The sequence below is a fragment of the Aplidium turbinatum genome, chromosome 4 (genome assembly GCF_918807975.1).
Source record: "Aplidium turbinatum chromosome 4, kaAplTurb1.1, whole genome shotgun sequence".
Classification (NCBI taxonomy): domain Eukaryota; kingdom Metazoa; phylum Chordata; class Ascidiacea; order Aplousobranchia; family Polyclinidae; genus Aplidium; species Aplidium turbinatum.
In genome coordinates, this window is record NC_137475.1 from 825,517 (window position 1) to 848,469 (window position 22,953).

At 39.2% G+C, this 22,953-nt stretch overlaps 1 protein-coding gene across 1 annotated transcript; it reads right to left on the reverse strand.

Annotated features, from left to right (window-relative positions):
• Window positions 1-708: 708 nt before the first annotated feature.
• LOC145768299 (uncharacterized) lies at window positions 709-22,265 on the reverse strand. The gene is made up of 16 exons (XM_082579777.1): window positions 22,208-22,265; window positions 19,734-19,850; window positions 19,237-19,314; window positions 18,713-18,876; window positions 11,920-12,055; window positions 11,313-11,436; window positions 9,603-9,793; window positions 8,669-8,812; window positions 8,026-8,202; window positions 6,366-6,469; window positions 5,900-6,042; window positions 5,422-5,504; window positions 3,032-3,223; window positions 2,357-2,507; window positions 1,806-1,952; window positions 709-1,448 (listed from the first exon to the last, which is right to left on the reverse strand). The coding sequence occupies exons 1-16, from the start codon at window positions 22,263-22,265 to the stop codon at window positions 1,268-1,270; spliced, it is 2,190 nt and encodes a 729-aa protein (XP_082435903.1). The 3' UTR covers window positions 709-1,267.
• Between the last annotated feature and the right edge of the window lie 688 nt (window positions 22,266-22,953).

Genomic DNA, 22,953 nt, shown 5'->3' on the forward strand with positions numbered 1-22,953 from the left:
AAATCAATCTGCTACAGGCCCAGCACTGCTTATTACCCACCCCACTTCTTCAACACATGTATCCAATCCAGGGGCGGGCAACCTTTTTAACGCAGGTGCTAGTTAGGAAAATGTAATGCTTACAGGAGGACCGCACATCAAATAAACACTAACTCATATTTTCGAAATTATGTAAATCGAGATGAAAATTCTTCACGCAATACTGCCACTCTTCGAGCATGACCAATTGACCATCAAGGCTGTCATTACTGCCATCAAAGACACCTTTTAATATGGGAAAATGGTCAATTTTGTGTTCAAGCAGGCTAAAAAAAATAGCTGGAAAAAGATGAAGGGCCGTGAAACGTTGTTGTGCCCGAAATGTCGCTGTAGACTAGTATTACAGCTAGGTATGAGCGGATAAGTTAAGTTACCCGTTGTCCGCTACAGGCCGCATGCGGCCCGCACGTTGCCTACCCCTCATCAAAGCAAAGATACATAGTTTGCATCCAGTAGCACCGCAAGGAGGGGTTTTGTGTGCGCGATCTTGGTGCTCCAGTGCCAACCCGGTTTGTTTGTTCCTAATCGACAACCTATACTGAAGTTCACATAATGACTAGGTCTTTGATTCTATTTACTTTTAGGTCAATTTCGATCGTTTTATCGCAATCAAAACAAATCATACCATTCGTTTACGCTGCCATTTCAAAGCCGTAAAACACGTTCTAGGAATCTAGGCGGAATGTGTTGTTGTGCATCTTTTAGCAACACGAATATTTCAAAATGCGTCTGCTTTGGCTTCAGCAGTAGCACGTCTTTTCCAACCGAGAAAAGTCTTTCAACTGCAGCACTGGAAGGTAGCCTATGGGGTTCTTGTATTTGGTGAGCAGACGTTTTAACTTGCTTCTCACAATTTTACACCAGATTGAACCTCGGCGCAAACTGTAAATCAGATTTTACTAATAAGTAATATACAGATAAGGCCACACAAATAAACTTAACAAAATGTTTTCGTAAGTTTTCTAAGCTCATCACCAGATACCTGGCGAGCCGTACGTCGCTCAGCGGTTCTTGTGCAAGTGTTGGCTCTTTGCGTTGTTGGAATGCAACCCGCCGACCCATGCCTTGACTCATCCGTTCACCACATGCAGTTGTATGCGTCCGCCAGCATGCTACGAAGTAGCCTGGAAAACTTTCCATGTCGCGTAACGTTCCTCGATTTGCTGTGGCGATTCACAAACCTCGCTTCTAATGCGTGGCAATAGTGACGTCAGTGAGGAATCCCCTATCATGAAGTGACGTAGACGTCCACGTCATGAGTTCCGCCATGATCGCACAGGAAATCAGCCTTCTGATCACCGTTAACGTCTGCGATTATGACGACATCGTTCGCTTCAGTGCATTCCTTGACTTCAAAAGTGGAGGGAGCAAGGAAGCCTCCGTTTGCGGATGAATATATTGAAAGCAACCTGCGGAAGAATTTATGAAAAAAATTGACAAGTAAAATTTGTCACCAGCTGTTGCATCTACAAGCAATAAATAATTCACTTTCATCGATGCACTCCGGAATTATCTTCTTTTCTTCTAAACTTCCATAAATGCGACCTTGGTTTCGGTGTTTCGGTTTGCCGAGGATTGAGCAGACGATATTCATTCGATCCGTTATGTTTTGTTCATTGACAAGATACCCAACAATCGAAAGGCCCACAAAAGAGTGGCGCTATAAGTTGTCACACGGACGACTGCTCTTCAAGGCATCGGCAACTCGAACAAGATTATCCAAATACTTTACTTTATAAATTCTCAACCCAACCACAATCCATTACCTTGCTTCTTTATTCTGGCACAGCAGGTCGTCGGATCCATCTCCGTTGAAGTCAGCAGCCAATCTCAATCCCTCTCCGCAGTTGGCGAGTTGTCCCTCCCAGGACGGGCCGACAATGCGACCGCTTGTGTCCGATAGACCGAGTTGTCTGGAAGAGCAAAGTGCTTTGATCTTCAAGTGTAAATTATATAAGTTACAGACAAAATCTACAAAACAGATGTGACCTGCTGCCAGTGCCCTGCTGTCTTGCAACCAAATGTGGAAAGTATCACAGACATCCACTTTCTATGGTCAGATTCGTACCTGATCTGGTAAAGATCTGAACCAGGTGAAGAGGCTGTCTGGGATTCTTAATTGTGATTCTAATCATGATTCATCATAGTACGTTCGCCTCATTAAGATTAATGGTACTATTGGCTGTATAGCCGAGCTGTGAAAGCTCTGAAACGGCTCTGGTTAGACACCGCTCAAGAGCATGCAGCAAGTCAAGCAGCATCACACAACTAAATGACAACTGATTTAAAACTATGACGACACAGAATTTCAACCGACAACTTTCCGTCCTTCCCTCTGCAGATCGCGTCTGTGCGCCCGTCATTGTTCACGTCACCGAACGTCCAGTTTCCTTTACGAGAATTACGGCAAATCACGTCATGACCATCCGACGGCACGTCATCAATTGCGTCACCGAATATAAAGAACGCTGATGACGAAATTAATGCAAGTTGTCACTGGATGGGTCCATTAACAAGCGCCCCTCTTACTGTGGGGGAATAAAAGTCGGGACAACGGTTGATCTGGCGATAGACTTTCAAAAAATATATTGCATCAAGTCCAGTACGAAAGTTTGCATGCTTGTTGGCTTGTCTATTATTTTAATATTATAATAGACAAATACAAATACGTGATTAATAGACAAATGCAACCCAGTAGAGAGATTTTTTTTATAAAATGTCTGTTTTATCGTTCGTACAACGATTGTTTTTATTTCTGACCTTCGCAACCAACGCATCTGGCAACGTTGAAACCAAAAACACAACGAAGGCGGCAAACATGAACGTTATGTCGCTTTTTAGATTATTTACTGAGCACATAAGTGAGTACCTGGATCGGGATGTTAGAGCACCATTGTGATGTGAGGAATGTACTGAACCGTTACAAGTCATAAGGAGCAACAGGAAATACTCTAACCTTGTCAAATAACCAACTCATGCTCACGTGACTCACCATTGATCTCGGTCCTGTCTCTGCTCCGGCCAACCGCGCACTCTCCCAGGTTGCAGGTGGATATCCTCAAATCTATCCCTGGACAAGCATCCCTATCCAGTCCAGGGCAAGTCCTGGTGGTGAAACTCCTCCCATAGCCGCATGTCCTCGAGCAAGGGACTTGGACCTCCCAACTGGACCAATGAACCACAGCTGAAGACAGTGCCGTGGACGTTAAAGGTGTTAACTTTCTGAAGCTAGATCGAACCGAACATAATACTAAGTAGCAAACTACAGTAAAAGTTTGTTCCCAGCACCCTCCTATTGACCATCAGGTGGGAAGGATCATCAAGTTAAAGATTGTCGAACTGCACTTCTTCACCGTGATTTGTGGCGAGTCACATAATCACTTGCTACAAAACTGCATTCATGGACATGAAAGTGATCCAAGGCCGTTTTATCACAGTACAATACTTTTATAGTGTTGCAGGCGCCCCGAGGGATGGAAAACAGCTCACCTTTCTTTCCTGCGGTGGTTTTGTGTAAAAACCCCTGAAATATTTTTTTTGTATAAATCCGAAAACGATTACCTACAGCAGAAACATAAAGCCATTTTAGCCTTAGAAATAACCTGGCGTCTATAATTTGTTCAAGAAAAGATTTGTGAAACGAATGGTTTCAATTAATTGGAAGTTTTAATCATCCCCACAGTAAAATGCAAAGAATAAGAGCGATTAGGTTTGATACTCTAACCAGGAGCCTTTCAAAAATACCCTTTCACCATTCACCTCATTTGGTGTGATTGCAATTATGTTTTGAGGTATTTCATCGAGAGTATGAGGACAAGATCTGCATGACAATCCTTGACATTCATATTTTCTCCTGAAAAGCCCAGACAGTTGAACACCTTCAAAAATATGTGTAAGCGAAAACATTTTTATCTGCAAGTGCTTCCTTATATGGCCCCTTTAAATCTAAGGTGACACAAAGAATCGAACCACAAACACTGCATCCTTCACAGCAGACCTTGTTATGAAAGAAATACCACCCGATTAACACTCATGAACAAAAATATTCCATTGGTATAAAACCACAAAAGTACCAGTTTGCAATAATTGTGTCAAGACATAGAAAACTGTGAGGATCTTTAATCGTGGAATAAAGAAAAGTTACCTTTTATTGAAGAAGATAAAGACAAGTTGGCAACTGCTACGTCAAAAAATGCCCTTTACCAAATCGGACAACAAGTCCATTTCAAGTTGCTGCAACTGCTGATGGCAGCCTCCCGGTGTACATCAATTTTTCTAATAATAATCCGTTGACTGATCGAGCATCGGAACCTAAATACTGTATTATGCAGTGCAGTGAATCATATCTGTACAGTGAATGCAAAAAGCGTTGAAGCTACACATTTGAGATAAGTTTGCAGGCAAGAGAAGCAAACAATGAAGCAAATCACAAATCAACATCAAACATCAGTTTGATGTGAAAATGACAACAAAGAATGTGGAAGATTCTGTTGTTTCAAACTTTCAATTCATTCTTTGTTAACTCAAAAAAGGTTAGACCCACATAAAGTTATAGTAAAAACTAAAACAGACCTCGTTGTAACAGTTTTTACTCCAACTTAAAGCAAGTTAAAAGAGCTGATTAGCTTCGTTAGTCATCTAATGCTCGGTAAAGCTGAAAAGGAGGCAGTTGCCAAACTTTTGGTATTAAAAGCGTCAATTTATAACTTTTTGAATGTTGTGAGAAAAGAAAATTGGTGAAGCATTCATGGACCAATCAAAAAACAAAAAGTCATTTCCAACTCCTTGGTTCTTGGATTGCAGTAAAGTTTAGTTTTATTGCAGACTTTATCACAGTCTATAATATACGGTACTGTATCTTGCTTCATGCGATAACTTACATGACCACAATTTGGGCGTTTTTCAACAATATGAATATTCCTTAGTTTACTGCAAGCTGTGCTGTGTTAACTTTATAAAGTTTGTGGCATATGTGATTATGTATCTCACCATCAAAGCGATTTCAGCGTTTAAAAATTCAAAAAAATTATTCTTAACAGCTAAAATTTAGACTACAAAAGGACTGGTAGATTTGAGGGAAATTTTTGAAATGTTTATTACTCTGATTAGTTGTACTTCATTGTAGGACTACAGTGGAATCCAAAACACAAGCAAATATGTTCAGTTTAATTACGTTTTCTTTAAAATTGTTCGATGAACGACCATTTTTGGGATGAAAAACCGACATATTTTTCTGCTGTTGGTAAATTTGATCAAAATGAGATGAAACTGAAGAATTTTTTCATAAAACCAGAAATAAAAAAGATAGAACTATGTATAATTTTTTCGGGGGCGCTTGCCACACTTGTCAGTGACGTAACAATGAAAACAATGGACGCTCACGTTGGCATGGTTCCTCAATGCATGACTGAACAAGCTGAGGCTTCCCCAAACACGATCCATCGGCTCCACTGCACTTGCGGTATCTATGGCAACAAGAAGGCACGTGACCGATATTTGTGATGTCACAAAACAAATCATGTCAAGTTGCTGAAAATTTCACCAATTCCCACTCGGCCTGCATGGAATTTGGTGTGAAATGTTTTACTCGTGAGCAATCCTCCAATACCGCAGGGTTGCCGGGTAAGGTTTTCCTTTCCATAGCCAGTTGATGCTAGTCGAGTATTAATCAGTTGCATCGTCACACGGTAGATTGACCGTGTGACCTCGCATGAAAACATTTTCATGGTGAAAACAAGATTTGATAAATTGACACAAATTAACATAACAATGTGCCATTGTCCCATCAATTAGTTTGAAATAATTATAAACCAAACAAATTAACCCCAATGGATGCGCCACCACAAATCAACTTAACTACCTGAGTTGTAATCCATTGCCGCAGGTGTGGGAACACGGGCCCCACTTCCCCCAAAGACCCCATGCGTTGCTATGCCAACAAGGAAGCTTCCCACAAAGCTGTCTCTCGGTCAAAGAAGTTTCCTTGAATTTCTTGACGCATTCCTGCACCAAACATCAACGTGAATATGGTTCGTTTCCCCTCAAGCTATAAACCTCTTTTGAACCTAAAACGAACCACAACCGCAACCAACATAAAGTTTTAACATCTCGGTCCTCTCGTTCATCTGGCTGGCGCGACGTCTGGCAGGTTTTGCTCGAAATCGCTTCTCTTCAACAATCGTTGTGTTCTACATCATCTCTCTACAAACTATTCTTGATCCACTTTTTATGATCCTTTCACAACACATGCACATACTAAGCGATCACTAATCTATCTGGTTCATTATCAAGGAAATAACTTTCACAACATTGCCACTCCTACTCGCCCAGCGCACACCGCCAATGCACTCCCTGTGTCTCTCTCCGTACCCGAACTCGACACATTGCGTACAATCCCACGGCGTCCACTGCCCGTATGTCAGTGGGATGGCTGAAACATAAATCACCGTCACCTCACAAGCACCGTCATCTGACGTCACCTCTCAAGCACCGCCATCTGACGTCACCTCTCAAGCACCGCCATGTAGTTCTTCAATATTTTCCTGCATTAGTTTTGAACTATAGTAGCCGCATAGTATCAAAGTGTTTCATCTCAAGACATGCAACCTTCCTCACACTGCAAAGCGGTTTATGCGCTTCTTCCACAAGCCGGTCGTGGAGGTGTGACAGACTAACAAAGCAAAACATGAAGCACAATGAAGGCTGATAGCAGATCAATCTGAGACATGTTTGTCGAAGGCATCCACTGTCCATGAAGGGATGAATTTTGTTTTGTGCAGACCGGAAGCAAATGTGAGTCATGGTCGCGACCCGGTGGCGCCAGATTCAGTCAAGACGTGAGCCTACCTGATGAGGCTCGAGCGGGGATGGTGGAGAAAATGGAGATATCAGAGCATCTCCTCAAAGAAAGCGACGTTCAGCTTTGTGAAGTAGTCAGAGGAAGTGACGTTCAGCTTTGTGAAGTAGTCAGAGCATTCCTTCACAAATGACAACTTGTAAGACAAAATAAAGGAGAGTATGCATTGAAAAACTGAGACGATAAAGTAGATCTGTTGTTGCAACGTCAAGTATTACATTGAAAGAAACGAAGAATATCTGCCCTCATTTCGAGGAAGGTTGGAAAGCGAAAGTGACGAAGGTCGAAAAGAAGATGGTGTGGCAGAAGATTGGAAATAGTGGGAGTGAAAGAGGAAGATGCTGTTGACAGAGTAATATGGAGGACTGCAATCTGCACCGGTGACAGAGTGATATGGAGGACTGCAATCTGCACCGGTGACAGAGTGATATGGAGGACTGCAATCTGCACCGGTGACCTCACTTGAAGAGGAAATAAAGCCAGAAGGCAGAAACTTCGAGAGAGGTTGTTTGAATGCAATCGCGCGGCCGTGCCAGTAGTTGTGAATGTGCATCAACATGATACATCCACTCACTGTTGGTGTCCCCCCCAATGCACTGCTGCTCCCTCCTTCTAACCCCTGTCTGGCCGAACACCCCGCAAGACCACTATCCCCACGGCCCGAACATGAAGGTGGATGCTCACAAACAAATTTTTAAATAAACAAATTCAATTTTTAAACAATTGAGTAGTTGGGAGTAATCAAAATTCAAAGGCAATCTTTTACGATAAAGGAGAAACGAAAATGATGACGCGCATAGAATCGAATTAATAAGTCTACTACAGAGCAAACGATTGCTTGTCAGCGCATTGGGATGATAAAGAACTAATCGTAGGAAGCAAAGGAGAAAGCAATCTAAGAAAGCAATGGAGGCAAAGTATTTTATCATTGAAAGTATAAGAAAGTCTTGTGTACATCTGCTAAACCTCCACCACTCCAGGGCGGTAAAGTAACTTTCTAACATGGAATGAAATCCACCAAAGACACTCCATTGAAGGGATGCGTACGACTGCTCACACCTTGCAAGGGTACACAACTATAAGTCGCCGAGGGATTGTTATGTTGCCAGTCTTCTATTTTGCTCTTTTACCTGGTCGGGTTCCAAGGTTGTTCCCACTAGGAGCTGTGAAGGGTATTGTAATGGAAGCAGTGGGTGTGGTTGCAAAGGAAGGCTTGATAAGCGACGTTAATGAACATTTGTACAACGTGTTGATGTCTTTGAAATCCAAGTCGGTTAGTTCCTCGTCATTCAAGGTAGAAGCCTCTCCTGCCGATCACATGAATCATTAGCTAGCGGGATTCTATTATTTTGTTTGGATGCAAAACAAAACGTAAATAAAACAAAGACGTACAGTGTGCATCCAATGAGAGAGTGCGAAAGACCGTAGCCCTAAATAGACGTAGGAGGTCGTCGAGTCTGCACTCTCTCATTCAAATAGTTATATGAAAGCAAGTATTGCGTTCTATAGCAAGTTGATACGATAAAGAAGAAGGAAGAAGAAAAAAACAAAAAAAACAAATACGGACGCAAGAAATGCAAAAAATAAAAATAACAATGTTATTGGACATAAAGTCTGGTAGTGGATGTCGCTTCTATAGGTTTTGATTCTTAGATGATAAAGATTTTGATGGTATTGACCCTACATTGTTCCATCACAATCATCTGGCACTGGAAAGTTTCTGAAGACTGGAATGAGGTTCGAACTAGAGTTGTTAGCTAAGTTGGTTATTACCGTTGTCCAACCGCACTATAGTTGGCTTCGTCCAGTCCACAGCGAAATCGAAGCCACCGAAATGCATTATGGAACCATGGTCGTACTCTGTTCCCAGATCGCGAACCTTCTTCGCTTCCAACTTGTTGAAGTTGTTTATCTTGCCTGAGAAGACAATGGTATATTGTGACGTCACAATGACAACAACTTATGAAACATCACGTGCTGGGACAAGGATCAGTCTAACTGCGCGTCTGGTGCAAACGGCAAAGCCAAGTGCAAGGGTAAATGGAGCAAGATGATATGGACAATGGACATGTACCAAGAAGGAAGTTTAAAAGCATTGACTTTAATGGAAGATGAAGGATGGAAGAAGATGGGGAGAGGAAATGGACTAAAAAGAACATGCGGAAAATGAAGCCGACAAAGTCGGACTGAAGGAGGAAGATGCGATGGACAGAAGGGAATGGAGAAAAGGCGTAAAGATAATCGGTATGAGGAAAAACATCGGCCATCCCAAGTCCCCACTTGTGAGGACCAAACCGATGTATGATGATAGTAAAATATATAAAATAACTACAAAACTCCTAAAAATATTTTTCTTCAACTGAAATTCTTTCTAAGTTATTTGAAGTTGAAGAAGTTCCTTTAGTCCTTCATCTTTTCATTTTTTACGTCTGCAATTTCCTTCTTTAATTCCTACCTCATTTAAAAACTGAAGACTTATATACTGTAGAAAGAAGCTTGGGTGCCACACTGCAAAATAAACTCTGGGTGTCAACAGACCAAGTCCAAGATGCCTCAACAACTTCCTCAACTTCGTGTTCTTGAGCAAAACTGATCAAACATTACATTGAAAACCATTTCCACAGTTACAGCGGGTTACAAAATAAATAAGCAACTTAAGATAACGGAACGCCAGTGCAGCACGCACAAGCAAACCATAAAGAGCTACCTTTTTTAATATTGTCGTATTTAATTTCAACGAAACTGTCTCGATCGGCTCTACTTTGCTCATGGTGGAAGCCAAGAGTGTGCAGCAACTCATGGGCTACAGTGAGGGGGGCGGTGCAGTAAACGGCGTTGATGCTGAGAGCCTGGCCTTCACCTTCTTTCAACACGTCTTCCAAACGACCGATGTAGGAACTGAAATGAAGCAACCATCACGAAATTCTCATCTTATCAAAAATATACTTTAAAAAACTACGAAAAATAATACCACTTACAAGGCAACTGCTATTTCTTCTAAGTATGGAGCTACATGTCTCTAAAATGTAGTTGCTGGAGGTCAATTGCATCTTCATCAATTCTTAACCGTATCTGTTACTGGCGTAGACCTTATGGTCTCGTCCTCTGCTAATTCAGTAATTTCACATAGAAGCAGTGACGCTAGAAACCTGAGATTTCTTGATTTTTAATTTTTTTTCTTGCCCCAACTTTTAATCCCGATTATGTTGGTATCGGATAATTGTGAAGTTCACAATAAACCTTTTGTTACGGCCAGTTATAAAATGCAAGAAATTTCCTGATATTCAATAGCTTGATTGACAGTTTACTATTAGGGTGCGGTTTCATTTTGTGTCTGTCAGTCACAACTCCACAGCGCTAAAATTCCATTCTCTACCCAGGCAGCAAAATCCGTCATTTTTACATTGATTCAATGTCGATTTTGCTGTCTGGGTAGGGAGTTGGTCTTTGACGCGATATGAGTCATTCTTTGCTGGCAGACAATGATTAGGAAGGTAATTTATTATTTGCGCAAATTGCTTTGTAGTGCAAAAAGTGTATGGAATACTGTTTGCACAGAAACGGAAAAACAAAATTGATGAAATTCTGTGTTTTATGCAAGAGGACTTTCAAAATAAAATGTGAACTGAGAAATTTGACCAAGAAATGGCGAAAATAGGTCAAAAACCGAGTCTTTATCACCTTTTCTACCTAAAATATACAATCACGAATATATTTTGCGAAATAAATTGATTGAAGTGATAAATAAGGCTTTTGACCAACGGCATACTTTTTCCCGTTGTTATTTGATGTAAGCCGACGGAGTAATTAGCAATAAGAGAGACGTAGACCTAATGGTCTCGGCCAGTAACTCTTGCCGCCAAAAGGTAGCAGTGACAGATACGGTTTCAACCTGCTGTGTCATGTACCGATCGAACAACAACGTTTGAAGGAAGTTATACCATTTTTTCAAAAATAGTTTTAGACACTGTCATTTTCGGCAAATTATTGTGGTTTGCGGGATACATTAATGAAAGCCGAATTACACTGGTCAACAACAGATCTTGATCAGAGATGAGTTCATTTGTCCCAACGCATTTTTGATGTTGATTTAAAAGTGTCTACTTCTTTTCTAGCACATCAAATTTTTAAAATCTTTATACTTTTTGTTCAAATTTTGCTTTTACCAAAGTAAAAGCTATAAAACAAGCTGTTATCATTGAGCGGTAAACTACAAGACATTTAAAAGAAGTTACATGGCACTGCAATTGTTGGACATCTAAACAAGAAAGGAAGACAGGCAAGGTTGTGGTAAAAGTGAGTAAAAATTAACTTGAAGTATTCTAGCTTCAGTCACCAAGCGCAGGTGATTTGCTAGGATTGACTTAGCTGTATTTTCATGACATTCAATTGTAGCAAGAGTGAGTCATGCACTGACTGGCAAGTTCCACCGTCCATAAAGAGGAGGAAGTGTCTTTCTGTCGTTCTTCTCACAAAGTCGATGCATGTCTTGTTGGATATGATTCCCATCCCGTCCAAGATTGCTTTCATCCCCCGTTCGTCTGGAATGCAACGACCAATCGCAGCATAAGCTTCCTCATCACTCAGAGCTGCTTACCACGTGCTAAAAGTCACAAAGTCAAATAGATGCCGAAGATATTTCAATGTGAAATGTTCGATTTGAAAACATTTGAACATTTTTTATTTATCGTGAAATATTTTGAATAACTTTACAAACGAAGTGAAATTGAAAACCATTTAAACCACACAAGCCAAGACTAGAACTTTTATAATAATAATCATGTTTCATTTTTACCCAGAGCTTTCAATAAAACCTCTTGTTGTTCTTCTACTGACTGTGCGCTAGATTTCAACAATGACAAGGTATTGGAGAGGTATCACCTCATGGTAGCCTAGCATCAACCATCAGAACAAAACATGTTTCAAGAGTTTGATTATGCTCGTTCTATATTTTCAATTTAATATAAACCGAATCTATTGCTGTATTATTTAGTATTGACAAACGAAAAACTTCCAGAACGTACCATATGTTTCAGGCGTAAGCAAGTAGGCGATTTTGTATCGCTCCCCCGCTAGATGTTGATTCCAGAGGGGAACATCCAGGAAGGAGCTCTGTAATAAACTGAACCGATCCTCTTCCTGGTAGAAGAATCCATATTCCTGGTGAAAGCATCGCTGGGTCAGATGACAAAATAACAATAACTTGGACGTAAGGCCAAATTCATAAGGAGACATTTTCAAGTCAGACAAAGAAACATGAAGCAAAGAGGAAGCTACGACGATTTGAACCACCAATTACTCGTGATTAAACTGAAACAAGCAGAAGCATTTCAAGTCTTTTCTCACTTGATAATGTTTGTGAAATATTTAAACTGCAAACATTGGTTAAACATAGAGATAAAAATAAGCAATGTGCAAAAATACATCAATTTTAAAGCATTTGCGCCGGATCTTGAGCTATAAAACCATCGAAGCATTCAAATGAATTTCACCATAATTAGTATGAAGCATCGGCGTCGGTTTTTACTAAAGTTTACAAGTCAATTCCAGGGGGGCGACAATTTTCCAGCTAATTCTGAAAGCAACTTCTAAAAGTTGCATATTTTCAGCCTAAACCAGGGGTCATGAACCTTTTTTGCATGCGGGCCACTTTGGCGCTAAGGAGGGCTGTGGCGGGCAGCACTAATACAATTTTAGGTAGGTTGACTCTTATGCTAGAAACGAACTATTTGTAGACTATTTATGCATTATTTGTGGACCCGCATGTCAGTCTGTCGCGATTGTCGTGTATAATTCTGCGCATTATTTAATTTGGCTGTAATTGTGCTACGTTGACCAAACGCATTGGAAGACACACAACCTTCATATATGGCGTCGGCAATTGCCCAGTTAATAGGTAAATGCTGAAGTAGCCTAATTGTACAAGATATGAATTTCGTCGGCAAAAAAAGTGCAAACGCAAATTTCAAACATGGTGTTAATTACGGAAACCCAGTTAGCAAATCAACTTTATTTACATCGACTTCAACGACAAACGAACATACGTAGTGACAGATCACAAAGTTTTTGAGCTCATGATGAAAATTACAAGAGGATCAAATGAACTTCACTAACATTAGGTTACGTTATTTGTTAAAAAGTTTATTCATTAATGCGCAATGCAATGTAAATAGAGAATGCAATCCACCTGTCCACAAACAATTCACGCAGAATACTCGAGAACAGAAAAAAAGGTTAAAAGTGATAAAACTCTTTACAAATCCTGTGATTAGCAAAGAAAACGAAATTTTGAGATACACTGTATTTTGTTTGAAACATTCCCAAATGGAATGAGTCAGTACTCTAACCAGGAGTCACAAAACTACGGTTGCGAGGTTTCTCTACCCGGCTGCCCAATTGTGCAAAGAGTGTGATTATAAACTGAAATCCTACCCAAACGATAACGCTGCGTGAGGTGAAGATTTAATTTGCCATTTCCGTCCTTATATTCCACATGTCGCTCTGTTTTTTAAAAAAAATGAAATGTTTGACTTGGGAAGTTTGTGATAAAACAATGAGCTTTTTATCGACAACTCTTTCGCCTGGTACAATTAAACATGTCAATTGTAGCTTGCAACTGAATAAATCACAAACACTTTGTTGAATCACCACCACATGTTGCAGACTGTAATGAACAATATGGTATCCGCAATATTTTTTACTTCATGGTGCTTTCGGTTTTGTACGATTTTCATGCATTTGCGTTTCATATTTCTGTCAAACGAAATTGTTGCTACAATCTTGAGATATAAGACAAAAAAAAATTTTTCCGTCAAAATGGAACAAGATTTTGCAGTAAGAACGTTTCAACGGAAAACTAAAGTTGCTTACTTTGACGAGCTGTCGTAACAGACCAGTGGCGGCTCATGCGGAGGGGCTGCGGGGCTGCAGCCCCCCCTGAGTTGTGAAAGAAAAGGTTTTTTTTTTCAAGTTCTTTTTATTTCCAAATCCTAAAATTTTAACTGAAAAAACTTGTCCTAACTTTAAAAACATTTAAATTTTAGTTACTGTGTCATATTAACCATGCCATCCCTACTTTTTTTTGTTTTCTTGGCTCCGTTTTCCTTTCTTGACTGATATTCTTATTTTATTATTGAATTTTTATTGGAAACACTCTGAAGGGCTGCAGTCCGACTCTGAATGTTACTTTTTTTATGACGACGTATGGGAAATCCCCAGCTACTTTACTAGCTTTCTGTTAAAACTTGCTGAGTCACTGGGCTGGCAGACCATTTTGCTGTTTCACATCTTTGCTGGTTCTAGGTTGTGGCGGACTCTGAAAGTGACTCGGCTCAATTCGGATGTGTCATTTTACCGGTTTATTTTTAGGCTAATGAAAAACAGGTAGGCTAGCCATGTCTTGCTGAGCGTTAGAAAAAGAAAAACTAGATGGTTTTGGTAGTAGGGTATAGTTGTATGGTAACTTACTGGTAGAGTGTATTTGACTTATTAGGAGGTGATGTAGTTACCGGTAGGCTACTGAGATTTGTGAGCTTTGGATATTTGAAAACTTCTTGATAGGCATAATGTTTTTAATGCTTCCCTAAGGGTACCTTAGAAAGCAGCACTTAACCTTTTAAAAAAAATTTGATACAGAGTTTTGGACTGTAAGTACGGTATCAATGGATAATTCAGTTAAGCATTTACTAAGCATAAACTTTAATCGGTTGCCTCTGCATGAAAAGACAAAGATAAAATTGACTGGAAGACCAACACCACCTCTTCAAATTTTGGAAAGCTGCACAAGCAGAAGTAAAGTTTATGTGAGACATTTCAATGAATCCTTATATGAAACTAACCTGTGGTTGTGTGGATGCACTGAAAAAAATGCTTTGTTTTGTTTTCCATGTTTGTTATTTGGTGGTGATTCATCATGGACAAAGTATGGTATTCAAGATTTAAAGCATTTAAAGGCTAAAATTGCAAAGCACAAAAGTTCAAAATCTCATTTGAACAACATCGTTAACTTATCATTCCTTGGAACAGCGAATATTGCTTCACAACTAGATGCTGGGTACAAAATTGCAATTGACCGCCACAACGATAAAGTCGCAGAAAACAGACTAATTTTATCAAAAATAATTGATTGCATTATGATGTGTGGTAAGTTTGAGCTGCCACTGAGAGGTCACAATGAAAATGCTGATTCCAAGAACCCTGGTGTGTTTCGGGGTTTGCTTGACTTTGCATGTAAACTTGACTCAAGCTTGAACAGCCATTTAACTTCAAGTTCTGTCTTTAAAGGCACATCGAAAACAATACAAAATGATCTTTTGGAGTCAATATTTGAAGTATGTAAAAAGAAGATCAGAGATGATGTTCATAACTCAGAATTTCTGGCTGTAATGTGTGATGAAACTACTGACATTTATGACATTACACAAATGGTTGTTGTATTAAGATATACATTGGAAGGCAAAGCTGTCGAGAGATTTTGGGGTTTCTTTAATCCGCCTAACCTAACAGCTGAAGCTTTGGCTTCAGTTTTATTCAAGGAATTGGAAGTATTAACTTGCAACAGTCCGGAAAAATTGATAGCCCAAGCATATGATGGTGCAGCTGCAATGAGTGGCTCCAGAAGTGGTGTGCAATCAAGAATAAAAACCCGTTATCCTCATGCACATTTCATTCATTGTTATGCCCATCAGTTAAATCTTGTTGTACAAAAAGCTTGCTCGCAATGTAAAAGTGTTAGAATATTTTTTAACAACTTATCAGGGATACCAACTTTTTTTTCTCACTCTCCTCAACGAATGGCTGTGTTGGAAGAAGTTGCACATCGCCGAATTCCTGCTTCTTCAGCAACCAGATGGAACTTCAAAAGTAGAGTAGTCCAAACTGTTTTTGAATTGAAAGATCTCCTCATTGAATGCTGCAGTAAGTTAGAAGAATCCAGGTCAGAAAGTACAGGGAATGCAGCAAGTGGCATTAAACGAATGTTGAATGATCCAAACTTCTTGTTTTGGTTAGATTTTTTTTCCAGAATAATGCCACATGTTGATATTTTGTTTGCACAACTACAGTCATCAACAATTGATGCAGTGAGAGTAAGTGTTTGTTTAACTGTTTTTTCTGATTCTGTTCAGAATATTCGTGATGGCCTGTGTGAAAATTCTCAGATGAGAGAGAATTGCAACAGAATACAGGAAGCAAAAGAAGTGTGTGATACAATTGTGTTTCAGTGTGGAGAACGTTTCAAGTTCACTGGCCATCTAGAAGCCTGCAAGTTACTTAAGTTTAGTAATGCCCAGCATTACCTGCAGTCTTTTCCAGATCAGTCTTTGAGGCATTGTTTGGAGGCTTATCCTGTGCTTGTGGGAGAGAAACTTAAAAGTGAACTTGAATTGTTGTATTCTAGAGAAGATATCTTCAGTGGTAAAAGTTTATCAAGTTTACTGCAAGCACTGACATCACAAGAAATGTTGTTACAAATATTTCCAGAGCTAACAAAATTACTAAAAATTGTAGTTACTACACCAATGACCACTGCAGAACCAGAGCGCTGCTTTTCAACCCTTAAGAGGATAAAGACATTTCTGCGTAGTACCATGACTACAGACAGGTTATCAGCGTTAGCAATGATCTCCATTGCCAATGATATGATTTCAGAGATAAAAAATTTTAACAGTCTTGTGATTGATCACTTTTCTATGTCAAAAGATCGTCGCATTGATTTAAGTTTCAAGTAATTTGTTTTAGTTCCATTCTTTCGTAGGTTTTGTGCAAGGTATGGAGTGGAATGGAAGACGTTTTTTCCATCTTCCATCCTGAGATTTTCTTCCATCCCATCATACCAATCTTCCATTCCATCTCAAAAATTTCTTCCATCTTTCATTCCATCTTCCATGTGCAAATTTTGTGATTTCTGCATTGAGTATGCCACAAGTAAGCCCACCGACTGTAAGCAAAATTTAAGCTAAGAGTTTAACAGCAGTCTTTTTGTAAGGATTACGTACAGTTTGGTGTCAGAAATTACAACTATAGACGACCTGCAGTATATCTGTGGTCTTGTTTACAGCCTGTTTCACCCTTTGTGGGATCGTCAGAAGGAGCTGAAAAACATGCAAAAGAGAAACCTGTAATGTTAAGCAAGCATAGATAGGTTGTTTCACTTAGATGACTGTTTGTTTTTTTCGATGTCTCCAAGTGTATTGTCAATGTGTTTTTGCGGATTGGTGGAGCGTAGGAGCAGCTGTGTTTATTTGTTCTGCTTTCGTGGTGATTTCTGTCCAGTGTGTTTGGAGTTGGTAGCGGGGCTAGCTTATTCTCTATTCCAGTTCCAGTGTTTCTTAACCTTTTCACCTCAGGACGCACCTGCAGACCTCTGAAAATATGGTGGCGCACCGGTCGAGCGAAGCGAGTGCGAAATATTTTTGGGTATGCCGGTATTTCTCTAGAATTGCTTGCAAGTTTTTGTTACATAGGCTTTATGGTTGCATTATCTTTAACGTATTATATTCTAAATGAGATAAGCCGAAAAAGAAATCAAAACTTTTTATAGGAAATGAAGCTTTTAATATTGTAATAATTAGAAATTATACTTTTCAATTTTCCAGCGGCGCACCTAGCGACCTTCCATGACGTACCAGTGCGCCGCGGGGCACCGGTTAAGAATCGCTGCTCTATTCTATCGCTTAAGTTTTTATATTTGTTTATTATATCTCGTCTTAGACAACCGCCTTTTTTTTCGATGCCTCCGTGTAGCTTCGATATGGATAAAAGTAAGGCTATGTGTTTGATATAGCTTACTATTTTTGTCTCCGATTTTGTCAAATATACCGGACCGGCATGTGAAGCTATTTTGAAAAACTTGATTGATTTATTATTATATTATCACAGTCAGCGCTTTGGTTTTCAAAGCGCTCTGCATGCTACCGCATAATGTTATTGTTTCTCAAACTGTTTGATTGATTTTTACATTTTCACACAAATAGAATGATTCAAGAGCGATTTAGTGCATTTAAATGACTGAAGTGAAGCTATGCTACCTACTCACGAGCATGCTTGTTTCACTGTGAATGTTGTCGACTTCCCGTTCTCGAACAAAGGTCCGGGCAACAGTCGCGTTCGATCAATACGAATCGAAAACCAAATTATTTCAGTTCAAGAAACTTTATCAAACGGAAACTTTTACTCAAGTTATTTTACAATTTATTTATGTCTTAAAACCGTGTTAGAAAGTTACTGGTGGAATTGGGATGGAAGACTGTCTTCCGTCCCATCACCTAAATCTTCCATCTTTGACATTTTCCATCTTCCATCGCAAAATATGCCTTCCATTCCCTGGTTTTGTGTGGGAATTTAGCTTGATGTTTGCATTTTCCAGTTGCACTTGGTGAAGTTGTCAACGAATGATGAAAATCTCATTTTCTAGAGTTTGTAATTTGTTCCCGTTCTCATAGGTTTTAAACCTCCAACTCGATCTCTCTTTCATTGTTAAATTCCACTGTTTCAACTGAAATAAAAGAACCTTTCTGCGCTTAGACCGCGTTGTATAGCCAAAGCATTTTATATAGTGTAATTGGTCTATCAAAATCGCAGCCCCTCCACTACAAATGACCACGAGCCGCCACTGTAACAGACTATGGAAACTGTTGCCTACTAAAAGTAAGCTGGCGGTCAGCGAAACACAGGCCGGTTAATCACGTAAGTGGTTAGCCTGAATCCACAATAGCAGGGCTGTGGAGTCGGGCAAACAATATGCGACTCTCATTCCTCGATTTATAACTGGCCGGCTCCGAGTCCGAACACACAACAATTTTATTTGCAGGAACTCACATCAAGCATGTTGATCAAAATTTCTTCAGCGACGTGAATATCGCCTTGATAAGTGGAGCTCTCCACCGAACAAATACATGAGTTTGGACAGGAATCTCTGTCAGTCGTGTATCCAAATGGACAAGGAACATTGCATGCAGACACATCAAATGGACACATCAATTCTAAAACAAGTTAACACACTGGAAAATAATATTCAAAGATTGGGTGACGTAGGTACAAATCACCCGGATGCTTTAAGTGCGCTGTGCATATATAATTACAAGACAGGTTTCTATTTAGCATAATCTAGTATTCAGACTTACAATTTCTGTGATATGATATACTTAAGCTAACAATCCAAACCTTCACAAGTAAGCAAAAATGCCATTGCTGGATGAGATGACTGGTTCATTTATCATTTCAAAAAGTAAAATTGAAGTGTTAAGCGATAATAAGTTAGGTCGGTATGCTTGGTAAAAATTCAACTTTTGCAACTGACTGCCTTTTCAAAGTTTCAAAAGTTAATACTAGCTTGGACTTACGTCTGCAAATTTGAAAGTCGAGGGGGTTTGCACTAATATTCTTTGTTAGGTTGTCACAATTCCTCTCTTCTTGTTGAGCTACAACAATAATTTTAGCTTTGCTGAGATTTAAGCAGCACATGAAACTTGTTTGTAATTGTGAGAAGTTTTATCTTTGGACTGTGCAACTTCCCTGTAAGCATAATCTTTGCAGTGTTGCATCGATACTTGCACAGCCTTGAAACCACTGACATAGGCCTGGTCACTGAGATTGCCAGAGTGAAGTTTCAGCTGTACTGTACTGTTGTTAGTTAGTTGTTAGTTTACAGCTGTACTGTTGTTTGTAAACAATCTTGTCCACAAGGTGATGCTGAATGAAGGACAGTCCTTCAAACTTGTTGCTTCGGTGTTGCAAAATAAATACCGAAAGAGTCGAACCAGCAACGCTTTATCCTGCCATTTTTTGTTCATAAAGTTGGATGCTAAGAACTAACAGACACACATACATTGGTACATACCAATAACAATCAAACATATAACCACAATTCCCAATAATCCAATAGAGAGGGAAGTGAGAACTTTTAATTTGGTGTTTGATTGACCGAAAGCAGAAGATTCTTTGTTGAAAGTTTCAGCTAAAATGAGAAAATGTTAACTGAATGGCGTAAAGATGTGCAGATTGCTTTGACACAAAACTATTATTGCATGCATACTGCATAGGCGTCAATTACATTGGGGCAGGGGGTGAAACCCCTCAGGTCTGAGACAGAGAGGGCAAGATATATCTGACCTCCTCAGTTTTTGTTAATATTATTTGAAAAGATATCAACAATTTCGTGAGAAACTGCTGGTTTTGCGCTGTATTATGCAATTGCATAACCTGCTACTGTTCAAACTTGCCCCTGACAAATCTATTGGGCTCAACAGTGAACATGTCCTAATTAAGTAGAGCTGACTTATGTTTCTCAAACAATAGGGCTCTAAATCTACAGAATAATTAACTTTTAAAGCAATCTATACAGATAAGCTGCTTAGACAAAAGAAATAACGCAGTGATGCACCGGAGGCAACATATTGGCCAGAAGCCGGAACCTTCGGTCTCTGGTAATATCTACTTCATAAAATCAATGTTCCAATTGTGTGGTTGTATACCGTTCTCACCAAGAGCTCTAAAAAGTGCTTCATGGCAATGTATAATGTCCTTTGAAAGAGTTCATTTAGGAATAAACTTTTGGGTAAATTTCAAATTTGGCAATGTTTTCTATCCACTCGATATAGTGTTGTTTTAAGATATTGAAAATTTTTGGTTGACTTCCTTATTTAATCCCTTCTTCAACCTTACATTCCCCGTAGCATCTTAAGCCGCATTTGCCTAACAAAAATTTTTGGGAAGCACATAATTTGGGAGAGTAGAATGAATATTTGTGAAGAAAATGAAACAAAAAAATTCTTCCAAGATACCCTTTGTAGCTCAATGTTGCAAATTTGCGAGACATTGTACTGCTAAATATTTTGTTAATATAGTTTCGGGAGAGAGTTTGCTTTTTTATACCAAAGACAGGCAAGACACAACAATAACACAGGGTTGAGCATTACAACAGTATATTACATATTTACAAATAGTTCAACATTCAAACGTTTTCGACTTAACTTAAGTCCTCATCAGGAATCTGTAAATAATTATAAACTACAATAAATTTCACTTCTTGACAGTGACTACCGTAACTAACTGACTAACTAAAAGCATCGAGAAACACGCACGATTAAAAGCACTGGAGTGGAAAACATACAGACAGACGAAAAATTACATTAAGAAAAGGCAACTGCATGACTAAGTTACAAACGAATTTGCACCACGGAGTACGTGATACAACTAGGCTAATAAATATTGAGGGGAATGGAGGCGCCACCGGCAAATAATTGTTTGTTTAGATTTGGATTGTAGCGTTTGATTAACAACGCTTCCTGAATTTTTGTGTCAAATTGGGATTTGCCTTTGCGTAAAATTTTAAATGATTCAACAGAGAATTTTTGATCAGTGCAAAAAGAACAATCCATGATATGGTCCTTGATGGCACTTTTCTTTAAGTCTCTAAAGTTCAGATGCTCCCGTACTCTCATGGTCAAATGTCTGGTGGACATACCGATGTACGTCAATGCAGTCTATTCTTTCAGCCTATTCTTTTATACTGTAGTAGGCTACCACAATGATGCAAAAAAATTAGATTTATCTAAGGTCATGAACTTGACCACAACTTGCACATACACCTCCGGCTCGAAGTCACTATCACCTTTAGCCTGGAGATGAAAAAAGTGACTGGAGTTTGGCCGGAGCGGGGGGTCGTTCTATCACTAGTGAATATAGCTTCAGAGACTATATTATGCCCTGTTCACTCAAGCATGACATATTTTTTCTCACCTTATTTCTCCACAACAAACAAGCTGCATTTATAACGCTAAAAGCTTCTAAAGTTGACCAATTTTAGTGTGAATGTCCGTGGCTCATAGCAACTGCAACGGTCTCAGATTCCAAAGGTCGTCAGATTGACACCACTGAGGAGTAGTGATGGAACAACCTCAGGCACCGACGAACTCCGGCCTGGAGGTGTGTATTCCAACTGTGCGTGGCTATGGTCAAGTTCATGGCATTAGATAAATGTAATTTTATGTATCATTCTGGTATTATAAAGCTTTGATAGAGAGTTTGCTTTGTTGAACCATAGAGAAATAAAACAAAGTAGCTTTAGCGGGTTTTAGCATTTTGGTATTGTAGTAAATGTTAGATTACACATGTTGGCTGTAACATTGAAACTACAAGTCTTTAATACGTATAAAACGCAACATTGAAAAAGCAAAAATCTTCAGTACGGTATCTTAAAAACAATGCTATGTCGTGTGGATAGAAAGCATCGCCAAAATTGAAATTTACCTAAATGTTTACTTTTAAATGAAGTCTTTTAAAAGACCGTAGGTAAGCCTTGCCATAAAGCACCTTCTTTAAGAGTGCCTGGTGATCGCTTCACTGCGAGAGTGGTGACAACCAGGGCCATTGAGAGAATAATTTAGGCCGGGTACCAGTGAGACTCTCGGGCCTCAAATTCAGAGTTTAAAAAAAACGCATCATATCTAACAACTACAAAGTGGTTTCTTCAAGTTCCCAGATCCTTTGGAATGATTACAGCCCTTAAAATCCTCCTTTACAATTAAAAATTTTTTGTTGTGCATAAGCCATGAAATTGTATTCTTCAGATAACACAGCTCAAGAAATGCAACAATATCGCATTTTTACAGAAACATAGTTCAAAATTAGAATTACCGCCCTCTATTTCAATCACCTAATGGTAATATTTTGAAAAAATATTGCTAAAATCAAATTCCTTACCCATAAAAATGGGGGGTGCAGGCAAGTTCCATAACAATATGATGAGTAGTTTTTAAGATATTTTAAGTTTTCTTTTCACCACTAGGGGCAGTATTGTGCAAAAAAATTAGTGACAAAACTTGAATATTTTTGGATATATATACTTAACCCATTTCTCCAATTTTTTTGTTTTAACAATTCAGAACAACATAGAGCATCTTTTAAATATACCTTTAATATTGCAAAACTTATACACTGCCATCTAGTGGCAAAACATACAAAAATTCAAAAAGTGGGCCTCAAAAATGGCCTCAGCGGTGGAGGTAAACGTCGATGAAAATTTATGAAACTTTATATTTGTGGTCTACTGATCTAAA

Excerpts from the sequence above, each read along its gene's own strand:
- LOC145768299 (XM_082579777.1), bottom strand. The coding sequence starts at position 22,265 with ATGGCCCTGGTTGTCACCACTCTCGCAGTGAAGCGATCACCAGGCACT. Across the intron at positions 8,813-9,602 it reads ATACGACAATATTAAAAAAG|GCAAGATAAACAACTTCAAC; the intron begins GTAGCTCTTTAT and ends TTGTCTTCTCAG. Across the intron at positions 6,470-8,025 it reads CAACCTTGGAACCCGACCAG|CCATCCCACTGACATACGGG; the intron begins GTAAAAGAGCAA and ends TTTATGTTTCAG.